This window comes from Catharus ustulatus, chromosome 2 (genome assembly GCF_009819885.2).
Source record: "Catharus ustulatus isolate bCatUst1 chromosome 2, bCatUst1.pri.v2, whole genome shotgun sequence".
Taxonomy (NCBI): domain Eukaryota; kingdom Metazoa; phylum Chordata; class Aves; order Passeriformes; family Turdidae; genus Catharus; species Catharus ustulatus.
In genome coordinates this window covers 718181-728229 of record NC_046222.1, presented here as the reverse complement: position 1 = coordinate 728229, position 10049 = coordinate 718181, and the positions used below count along the sequence as shown (strand labels likewise).

General features: G+C 53.9%; 2 protein-coding genes across 2 annotated transcripts; one reads left to right on the top strand and one right to left on the bottom strand.

Annotated features, from left to right (window-relative positions):
• The first annotated feature begins 1095 nt into the window (after positions 1-1095).
• Positions 1096-1907, top strand: LOC117010914. The gene is made up of 2 exons (XM_033086006.1): positions 1096-1735; positions 1826-1907. The coding sequence occupies exons 1-2, from the start codon at positions 1096-1098 to the stop codon at positions 1876-1878; spliced, it is 693 nt and encodes a 230-aa protein (XP_032941897.1). The 3' UTR covers positions 1879-1907.
• LOC117010908 lies at positions 1772-9692 on the bottom strand. The gene is made up of 7 exons (XM_042780162.1): positions 9673-9692; positions 8794-8874; positions 5210-5293; positions 4672-4797; positions 3560-3678; positions 2906-2983; positions 1772-2659 (listed from the first exon to the last, which is right to left on the bottom strand). The coding sequence occupies exons 1-7, from the start codon at positions 9690-9692 to the stop codon at positions 2517-2519; spliced, it is 651 nt and encodes a 216-aa protein (XP_042636096.1). The 3' UTR covers positions 1772-2516.
• Positions 9693-10049: the final 357 nt, after the last annotated feature.

Here is a 10049-nt window from a genome sequence, read left to right as displayed (position 1 = left end):
GGGCGGGCCCCGTCCGGAGGGGAGGGTCCAGGGGAGGGGGGCGGGGCCTGGAGGGGGAACGCCCCCCTCCGCCCCGCCCCCCTCCCCCGGACCCCCCCCTCCGGAGGGGGCCCACCCTGACCCCCCCTCGGGACCCCCCCCTCCGGAGGGGGCCCTTCCTAACCCTCCCCCTTCCCCCCTCCCTCCCGGGGACCCCTCCTAAGGAGGGGATCCCCTCCTAAATCCCCCCAACCCGCCCCCCCCCGGGGACCCCCAGTGTGATGTAGGGAAAGCCGGAGCCCCGGCGGTGTCGGGCGGTGTGTTGGACTGGAATGGGGACACCCGCAGAGCGGGCCAGTCCCCGTGTGGGGCTGCAGGGACGGTGGGGGCGCCGGTCCGGCCCTCTGGGCTTTATTATCCGGCACCCCGAGCTGCGGAGGAAAGAGAAAAAGGGGGGGGCTGGAGGATGGGAATGGGAGGACAGAGGGATGGGTGACCCAGGACGGAGGGCAGGCGGGGTGTCGGGGTGGGCAGGGCAGCAGGGACAGGGGGCAGGGGGAGCCAGGGCTGGAGGGAAGGAAAGGTGGAAGGACAAACAACAGGAAAGAGGAAGGGAATAGGGTAGGGTAGGGTAAGGTAGGGAAGGGTAGGACAGGATAGGGTAGGGGAGGGTCGGGTAGGAGTGGGACATGGGGGGCGCCGGGCCGGGAGCGTTTGGGAGGGAGGGAGGGGAGGGCTAGGGGGGAGAGGGAGGGGGGGGGTTTGGGGGGGGGAGGGTGTAGGGGGTGGGGGAGGGGAGGAAGAGTGGGGAAAAAGGAGAATTGTAAAGAAAAAGAAACTTTAAAAAAAAAAGAAACATAATAAAGGAGAGACAGACCCCAACCCGCGCGGCACGAACTCCGAGGAGCAAATGGCTCCACCGGCCTCTCCCCGCCGCTTAAATACCCTCAAGCCCCGCCCCGCGCATGCGCTCTGGGCCACCGCGCACCTGTGCAGGCCCCGCCCCGCGCATGCGCTCTGGGGCCCCGCGCACCTGTGCAGGCCCCGCCCCCGGGCCCCGCCCCGCCCCCGCCCTTTAAGAGCGGCCGAGCCGCTCCAGCCCCGTTCCCCACGCGGATGCTTTTCCGGGATGTGGCGGGATCATCGCTCGGAGCGCTGCGCCGAACCCAACCCAGGGGCTGCTCCCGGAGCTGCGCGGACATTGAGGTGCTCAGGTGGGACCCGGGGCCGGTTCTGGGTTCTGTCGGTGTCCGCTGGGGGTTCCCAGCGGTGCCGCTTCTCCCCGGGCCGGCAGGGTGCGGATCGCAGGGCCGGGACGGGTCTGGGGCCGGGATCGGGACTGGGATCACCGCGGGCAGCCGGAGCCGCCCCGGGACGGGCGCTGGGGCCGAGCCCGGCGCTGCCGCTCCTGCTCCGGCCGCAGCGGGTGCGGGACTCCGGGCACGATCCCTCTTCTGCCGCAGGGAGCCGGGGCTCTGCCGGGGACCGGGAGAACGACGGCGGAACCTCCTCGTGCAGACGCTGGATTGTGGCTGGAACCGACCGGGACACCGGGAACGCCATGCCAGCCCTGGGAACCCCAAATCCCGCGGGTGTGCAAAGCCCCCGCAGCCCTCAGCGGGGAGCAGCGCCTGCCTCCCCCCTCCCCGTGTCTGCACAGCCCTGGGGCTCCCGCCTGCCGTGGAACGAGTGGGGCTGGAGCACGGCAGGATCTGTTTGCCAGGGCCAGGCACAGTTCCACTCCAACATCCTCCAGGTGAGATTTGCTTTGCAACCCAAAAAAGTTCTGCAATGGTAAAACCTCATTTATAAAAATTCAACTGGGAATTTTTCTCTTTACTTCCAGATCACAGGACATGTGAAAGATCTGCTGGGGTTGAGACAGACTGTAAAATCTGACTTTCAAGTCCATAGGATATTTCCTGCAGGTGAGTATCACCAGGCTAAGATGATGGCAACTCCTGGAGCTGTTTTTGGGTCCCAGAGCTGCACAGAGGCCTCAGTGTCTCCTGCTCCCTGCCAGCAATGTTCCTGGGTGTTTCTGTGTGTCCCAGCTGGCAATGTGGGGCAGGAGGAGGCCAGGAGTCCCTGAAAGGCAACCAGCACCTCTTGTCCTTGGGCTCTGCAGCGTCCTGCCTGTGCCAAGCACGTCCCAGGGATGGACACTGGGCTGCCCGGGCAGTGCTGGCACAGACACGGCTCCAGGGCTGCCCGTGGCTCCTGGGCCAGGGGCTGCTCTGAACAGGCACCTGGGGATGCTCCAGCCTGGATGGAGATCACCCACAGCCCAAAAGCACCCTAAGGCACAGCTGGCATTTCCTGCTGATGGCAGCACGGGACACTTGCAGAGGGGCTCAGGCAGCAATTCCCGGTTCCAACCTCCCAGAGCTCCCACACAGCTGCCAGGTGAGTTCCAGCCACCCCAAAACCCTTCCCTTCCAGCCTGAGGCCATCATTCAGCAGCAGCATTCCAGCCAATGCAATCTTCCCTCACAGGTACTAAATCCCACACAACAGCCTGCAGAAATGCCTTAAAATCAGAGGCTTGGGTGGGATGAAGTTTTGTTTGGATGAAGCTGGGAGTTTTTCAGGAAGCCAGCTGGAAGTACAGAAGGGATGGAAAGCTTTTGCAGGTGAGTCCCACTGGAGGTGTGCTGAAGGCAGGGATGTGCACCCTTTCCTGTGGGAAAAGAACTTGCTCAGGCTCTGAAAGGACTGAGTTTCTGAAAGGAGAGATGTTCTCCCGTGGGCACAGGGTGGGAGTGCCTCCAGCCCCTGCCTTCTCCTGCTTGAAAACATCACCTGGAGCCTGAGCTCAGGGGGGTTAAATCAGCTGGAATCCAGGCAGCTCTGTCCAGTGCCCCCAGGGACACAGGTGGGGCTGGGGGATGAGGGTTTAAAAGAGCAAATTCTTTGGAATATTCACCTGTCCCTGTCCCGATGCTGCTGAGCTTCCTTGGAAGTTCTGCCGGTTCCTGGCACAGCTGGTGTTCAAGGGGCAGCTCTGCATGGGAATATCCACATTCCATGAGGCACTGTGAGGTTATGGCAGTGGGAATTGAGCAGGGAATTTGGGGCTATGGGGTAATTCATGGGAACCAGCAAAGCTGACAGGGAACCCCAAATCTGGGTGCTGCACAGAGAACAATCTGTGTGCTGCCCTGTCAGCTCAAGCCCCTGGGCTGGGAAGTTTTGGGAGTCAAATGTATGGAATTATATAAATCACAGTAACTGGCATCACCCAGAGGGACAATCCAAGTCCCAAACAATTTCTCCCCAATCCACTCAGGGGGAAAACACTGTACCTGCTAGGAGCTCTGACTCTACTTCAGATTTCCCAGAGAAATTGTCTGCTGGGCTCCCTTTGGTTACCTCAGCAATCCTCTCAAAAATGCCCTTGACATCCCCTCACATTTTCCTACACAAACACTTCTTGTGCCCCCTCTAAATTACCCTGGGTTTTCAGCTAAAGGAATGGCATGACCCGTGCCCTCTGCTCATGATTCACCCAGCAAAAACCGACAGCAAATGGTGGTTGGGCTTTAAGAACTTGAAATAACTTTGAAGCAAAAGAAATCACCTTTTCCTTCTGTTTGTTTTTTTCCTTTCAGATGCTGGACTTGGCTCTGTGGATGTGTGCTGAGCTCTGGCTGCAGGGGACTGTCAGGCCCAAATGGCTGTGAGTTTGTGTTCTTCTCCCTGGGGAATCAGAAATATTATTAATTAGACCACAGAAATGTTTTCTGGAACCTTTCCCCTTTCCTGCCCTTTGCTGGTACATCTGCTCTTTGTGCCTTTGAATTTTCAGCTGTTCCCTGATGTCATTTCCCCTGCCTGCCTTCTGTGCAGCCCCTAGCTGGGAAAAACTGGGAGAACTTTAGGAGGGCAGAGGTGACATTTTTAGCTGGATTTTTTCTGAAATTTCTAATTATAATGAAATTATTTCCAATTCCCCAGTGACAAGAGCACAAACTCACACCTGTCAGCCAGTCAGGCCTGACAGTCACTGAGGGAAATCTGACACAGCATTAATGAGTAACCTTCGCTGATAGTAGTCATCACCCCAGTCCTCCAGCTTTGGCAAGTTCTTGCAGTGAATGGACCAAGTTCTAATGTTTAATCTAAATTTCTGTCAGCTTTTGTTAGAAAGATACAGGACAGTACATTTAAAATTGCACAAAGAATAACAGGCCCAGACCAAACCCAACCACCCCAATTTTGTGAGAAGCAGTGATAGAGTTGATAAACCCTCTCCTTGCACACCATTCCGTCCTTTGATGCATACCCCCAGAGAGGATTTACTCCACCTTTTGTTCCCGACAGCACCTCTCCCTCCAGCACAAATCCGGCTGGGCACAGACGCAGAAGGAGCGGACCTAAGGCCGTGGTTCCAGCAGCAGCTGCGATTCCGAGCTCCCTGGAATCCCTGGATGGCTCATCCCAGCTCTCGTGCCCATCTCACCTCAGCCCTGACTCTCTGTCCTCAGAGGGAAACACGGCCTGATGGCACACGGCTCTGGCACCCCATTTCCTCTTGTTCCTGCTGACCTGCAAAGCCACAGGCAAACGCATTCCCTCAGACCTTGCACCCCTGAACACCAGGAGAGCTGGAGTTTCACCCAGATCCCAGATTTCCCAGGCAGTTAATCCCAGCAGGGAGGAAAAGAGGAGCCCTGGAGCCTTCTCACTTACCCCACAGCATGGGCAGGACCAGGAGCCCTCCAGGGCAGAGCCCTGGTGCTGAAGCCTCTTGGCTTTGGCTGCTCAAACACCACAGCTTTTGGCAATGATGGGAGGAGTGTGATGCTTTTTCCTGTCCTGAAAGAGAGGAGCAAAAGAAAATTAAGTCCACTGCAGAAGTCAGAGGCTCCCAGCTTTCACATTTCTGCTTACTGTGGGATTTTATCCAGGTGTCACCAATTCAAATATAAAATTGCCTTTTCCCAGCATTTTTATTCCTAACTATTTCAGACATTAAAAGTATGCTCATTTTTCTTACTGCATTCTTTGCTTAATTTTAATAAAATTATTTTCATCCCAGATGCCTCTTGTCAGTTATTCAATCCTTTACCCCTGGACTTTGCACAAAGGAACACCTGGGGTGCTGCATCACACAAAATCCCAAAGAGAAACCCCTCCAAAACCTGCCAGAGAGAGGTTTTGAGGCACTCCAGAACACAGAGAGCCGTTCCTGCCTTGTCTCAGGCCACACCAATTCTGTCACATCCACCTGAGCTGTGCAGGTGAGGCAGAGGCTCCCCTTCCTCCTAGGGATTCACTGTCTGAGACCAGAGATGTCCATCCTGGGCAGCACCTGGAAACAACATGGGAAATGCAAACACAGAGTGTTCTCTGTCAGAAAATGAGTAAGAATAATAGTAATCAGAACTTCTAGACAAACTTAGTAACATCACTTTCATATGAAAAATACAGGCCATGCCCATCCTTCCAGCTCAGTTGAAAACCAGAAGGAGAACTACAGGAAAAGCAGAGTCCCTTACTTGGATGTATTTCCTAAAGACTCTTCTGCATTGTATGCTCTTTGTGCTCTTTAAAAGAATGGATTGCTGCTAAAAAAATCTCAGGCCCATGTTGTATCAGGCACAGGCAGGACAAGGCAGCTGCAGCTGGAGAGCCAGGGAGCTGCAGGACCTTGGCACACCAGGGATCAGAGCAGGGGAGGTGGGGCAGGGGGGAGCTGGAGAAGTGAGGGAACAGGCATTTTCTTTAGATTCATCAGTGCTGGGAACTTGGAGAACAGGTGCTGCTGCATGCATCAAGGACAGAATGCCCATGGCTTGGTTGTTTTCCTTGGCTCATAACCCCCAGCTTCACCCCCTGTCCAGAGGAGCAGAGAATTCCTGCAGGGAAAGGGGGACTCTGGTCCCACTCCAGGGATGTGTCCAGTAAAGAAGGGGAGGTGTTTGGAGGAAATGACCACAGAAATCAAACCCAACAGACACTGAAATGAAGAACATTGAGCTGCAGCACCAGGTGCTCACAGCAGGCAGAGGCAGGAGGTGCACACAGGACCAAGCAGTACCACTGCACTTGGTTTTTGTGCTTGCAGGTATTTTAGTTCTGCTTCCCTTCTCAGCTGCTCTTCTGCCAGGGCCAGTTCCATTTGCAGAAGCCTGTGTCACGTGCAGTCAAGGCTGGAAATCCTCACTTAGGATTTCCATGTCACATCTGGATTTGCCAGGAAGCACGTGCACACACAGATGCCCATTTCTGTGACAGGCCACCCAGAAATCATGTAACCAACCCAGCAACTTGCTCCTCACTGCCCCTCCTGGAAATACATTAAAAAGTCAGAAAAAACAACAACCACACAACAACCCACAGAAGACACAGCTTAGTGCAGCAACATCTTCATGTTCTGCCCTCTGATGGAGAGAAAGCAGGAAAGCTGTTCCTCCAGTTCTGCACCAAGCAGTTTGGAACAGCCACTATTGCCCGCAGCTGTGGCAGCCTCCCTCCTTCCTTCAGCCTTGCTCTGATTTCTGAGGGGCCAGAGGCACCCCACACACAACCCAGAAGTGTCAGCACTCACACCCACTGCTAGCACAGACATCTTCACGTTCCACCTTTGGGCAAACAAACCCCAGGATGTTTTTGCCTTCCCCATAAACTTGGCCAATTTAATCCAATTTCATTCCCATTTATCAAGGCACCAGACCCTGCATGGCTCTGGGGTCAGAGCCACTCTGGCACAAAAACCCAAGGGAAGACTGCAGGGAAAAATCCAAGAGCAAATTGAGATCCCAATATGCAATGAAGGCCTGCTTGTGGCAGGTTCCTTGTGGCTTTTGGGGCACAAGAAAAGCCTTTAGACTGTACAAACATACATGAAAACCCCACACCAAGCCCACACTTGGCTTTAAAGATGCTGCACTTAATGTTACAGACACAGAATTGCTTTGGGATTTGGCATTTCCTGCACCCACACAAACATTAAAAGTATGAAGTGCACAGCCCTGAAATTCAGTTATTCCAATTTTACTGACATACCAAAATCCACAGCAATATTAAAAAAAGGAAAAGCAACTCCTCCCCTGCCCACCCCCTCTCAAGTTTCCAGTTTTAGGGCTCTCTTAAGAACAGGTTAAAGAAAAGAAGAAAAGCCCAAGGCCTGCTATCAGCTAGTGTACCAACCACCCATTTTTCACAGATTTTCATTACACCTGATGGCTTCTCTAAGAAAACTAATTTGTATGAGTAAAAGCCCGCCCAGTAGGGGCTGGTGTTTCTGAGCCCACACCTCACAGGTAAAGGACCAGAGGAGGAGTGGCACAGGGGGATCCAAAACTGCCCAAGAGAGGTTCAAGTTCTCTGTGTTTGGGCAGGACTATTTGAAACCAAAGTGCTCTGCAGCTGCCCCAAGCCTGGAGTTCACAGAAACAAAACAAGCTCCCCCTCCTGCCTCATTCTCTGCCTTCTCTCATCAAGGGAGAATCACATCATGCAAATGACAATGGAGAAGTTGGTAACACCAGCCCAGTGCCCCAGGATGGCTGGCACCAGGGTTCACTCCCTCCTCTGGCAGATGGAACTTAAACCCAGGTGTTGTGGGATTTAAAGGGCAAAGCCCAGCTTTGCCACTTGCTGTTCCACTCCCTCCCACGTCTGCAGAGCAGGAATATTGCTGGGTTCTGTATTACATCCCAAAGCTGCCCTGGGAGTACTGCTGGAAGCCAGAACACCCTCCCCTTCTCAGACACCACCTGACTAGCCAGCCTCACACTCCTCCAAGGGCAAAAAACCACAAACCAGTAAAAAATGGGTATTTTACACCAACCAGGACCTATTCAGAGGTCAAATATCCCACACTGTGTTCCTGAGCATTCCCAAGGCTTTTTGACAGGGAAGTAAAATTTCACACATGTAGGACCATTTAGCTTGTAACAACATCCTCCATGAACCTTCCCACATGAAAGCCCAGGTGTTTGTAACATCCTGGGTAGCACACTGCACATAAAGTACCAGGTCCCTTGGTACAAGGGCCCCAGCAGAACCTCCTGCACAAAGAGCCATTTCCCTTGTAACAACACCCTCAGTAAAACTGCCCAGATGAAGGACCAGGTCCTGTGTGACACCAACCTCTGTGCAGCAGCAAGCACAGCCTTTATCTGGAACTCACAGAATCAACACCCACAGCAGCCCCAGCAAGAAAACCACAGGATTTTGGGGAACCAAGGAATGGAGGAGCTGTCCTGTCCCAGCTCTGCCTCCTCTGCCAGCAGCAGGGGAGATGCAGCTCTCAACCATCAGTTCAACCTCCCAGAATCACCTGGCAACACTCACTATGAACCCCAAGGTCCCAGTGCACCATCTATGTGCTATCCCAGGAAGTTCAGTTGGTCTTTGTGGGACAAAACCTGTTGTGGGCCCAAGACTCTAATCCCTGCCACCTGAACTGTCCAGCTGTAGGATCAGTGTTCTAAACAAACATTGGATCCTTAAAGGCAGAGTCTGTCACCCTCTGTAAAACCCAAGGGGAGAGCAAGGCTCCAAAGGCAGCCTCTGATGCTGCCTCCAGCCCCTGCTGCTGCAAACATTGCCCAGGACTTGGTACAGATGGGATCGAGCCTCTGCACAGTGGGACAGAGGGTGGCAAACCCGAGAGATTGATGGAAATGAAACAAATGATTGATTCGAATGGACGCTGATGAGGCTGAAAGCCCCACCCCAGAACTGTTCCCTGCTCAGCTCAGGAGCTGGAACTGCTGGTGCAGGGCACCAGGTCTGAAGGATCGCTGCGCCTCTGACACTGAAGCCAGCAAAAACAATGACCAAAGAGAAACAGATCCTTACCTGGTTCGATGCCCCCATCTCTGGCTCCTCCTCACGGGGGTTCCTTGCTCCAGGGAGGAATGTGCACACAGCTCCCGACACCTGGGCTAAGACGCTGTCCCTACCAAGCAGAAGACAAGGGGTTAACAAAGCTTTGGACACATTCTGGCCTCAGAGTGGTTAGACAAAACATCCATCAACGTGGATCTTTAATAAGGACAGCTTGCACCTAGGCTTGCAATAGACTTTTGTGTGCTATTTCCTCAAAGTCTCTGTTTCAATACGCTTTGATATTAGAAGTGCTTAAACAAGATTTACCGTGAGCTCTGCACCCTGCCACGCTCCAAGCCCTAAGGAAGAGCGAGATATCCTCACACTCATCCAGGCTGAGGTAGCTCTCGTGTAGGGAGGGAGATGCAGACAAACATTTCAAAACCACCCCTGCCCCGAGAGTGTCCAGACCTGGGAAAAAGCTGTTCCCACCACCCTCCTGGGATTCCCTCCCCGCCACTTTGCTTCCAGCTTAGGAAGGTTTCTCTTGGGGGCATTTCAGCATCACAAAGGGCTTTTCCAACCTCAAGCCTTCCACGGGGTGCCCAGTGAGTGACCCAGCAGCATGCACACATTATCCTGCCATGAGCCAGAGCACTCCAGGGCACCCTCGGAACGGTGCAGAGAGCAGGACAAAGACACAGCTGCACCACTGATCCTGCTGCGTGCTTTCCCAGTGGGGCACGAACAGCACTTCCTCCCGATCCCAAGAGCTCCAAGGAAAAGAAATCACTATTAAGGTGCCACTGAAGACACCAATACTCCTGCCCCAGAACCACAGCCCAGCAGCTTTCTGTGGGAGAGGGAATTATTTGTGCAGCTCAGAAGCTAAAGCATTCTCTCAGGAACATGAAAGTTCTCATGTCCATTTCGTGGTCCCATTTGTCATTTAAGCGTATTTCAAGACAGGTTAAATCAGAATGAGGTGACTTGGTGCCAGCACAGCATTAGAGATGGGACAGCAGGAGACACTCACCAGGCAATATTCCCTGCAGACTCTCCATTCTCAGCATTCCAGCTGCAGTATCCTCATTTCTCACGGACTCTCAGCTCTGTTTCCAGGACTCCCATCAGGAAAACGATGGGTGTTTCCAGATGCAAATCCCCAATTTATCATTGATCACAACCACTACTCCTCTGCCCACCTCTGCTCCACCCTTTACCCCTTTTACAGCCACGGCCCCATCCAGGACAAAAGGAGGCTCCCAGGTGCCTCCTGAGACCCA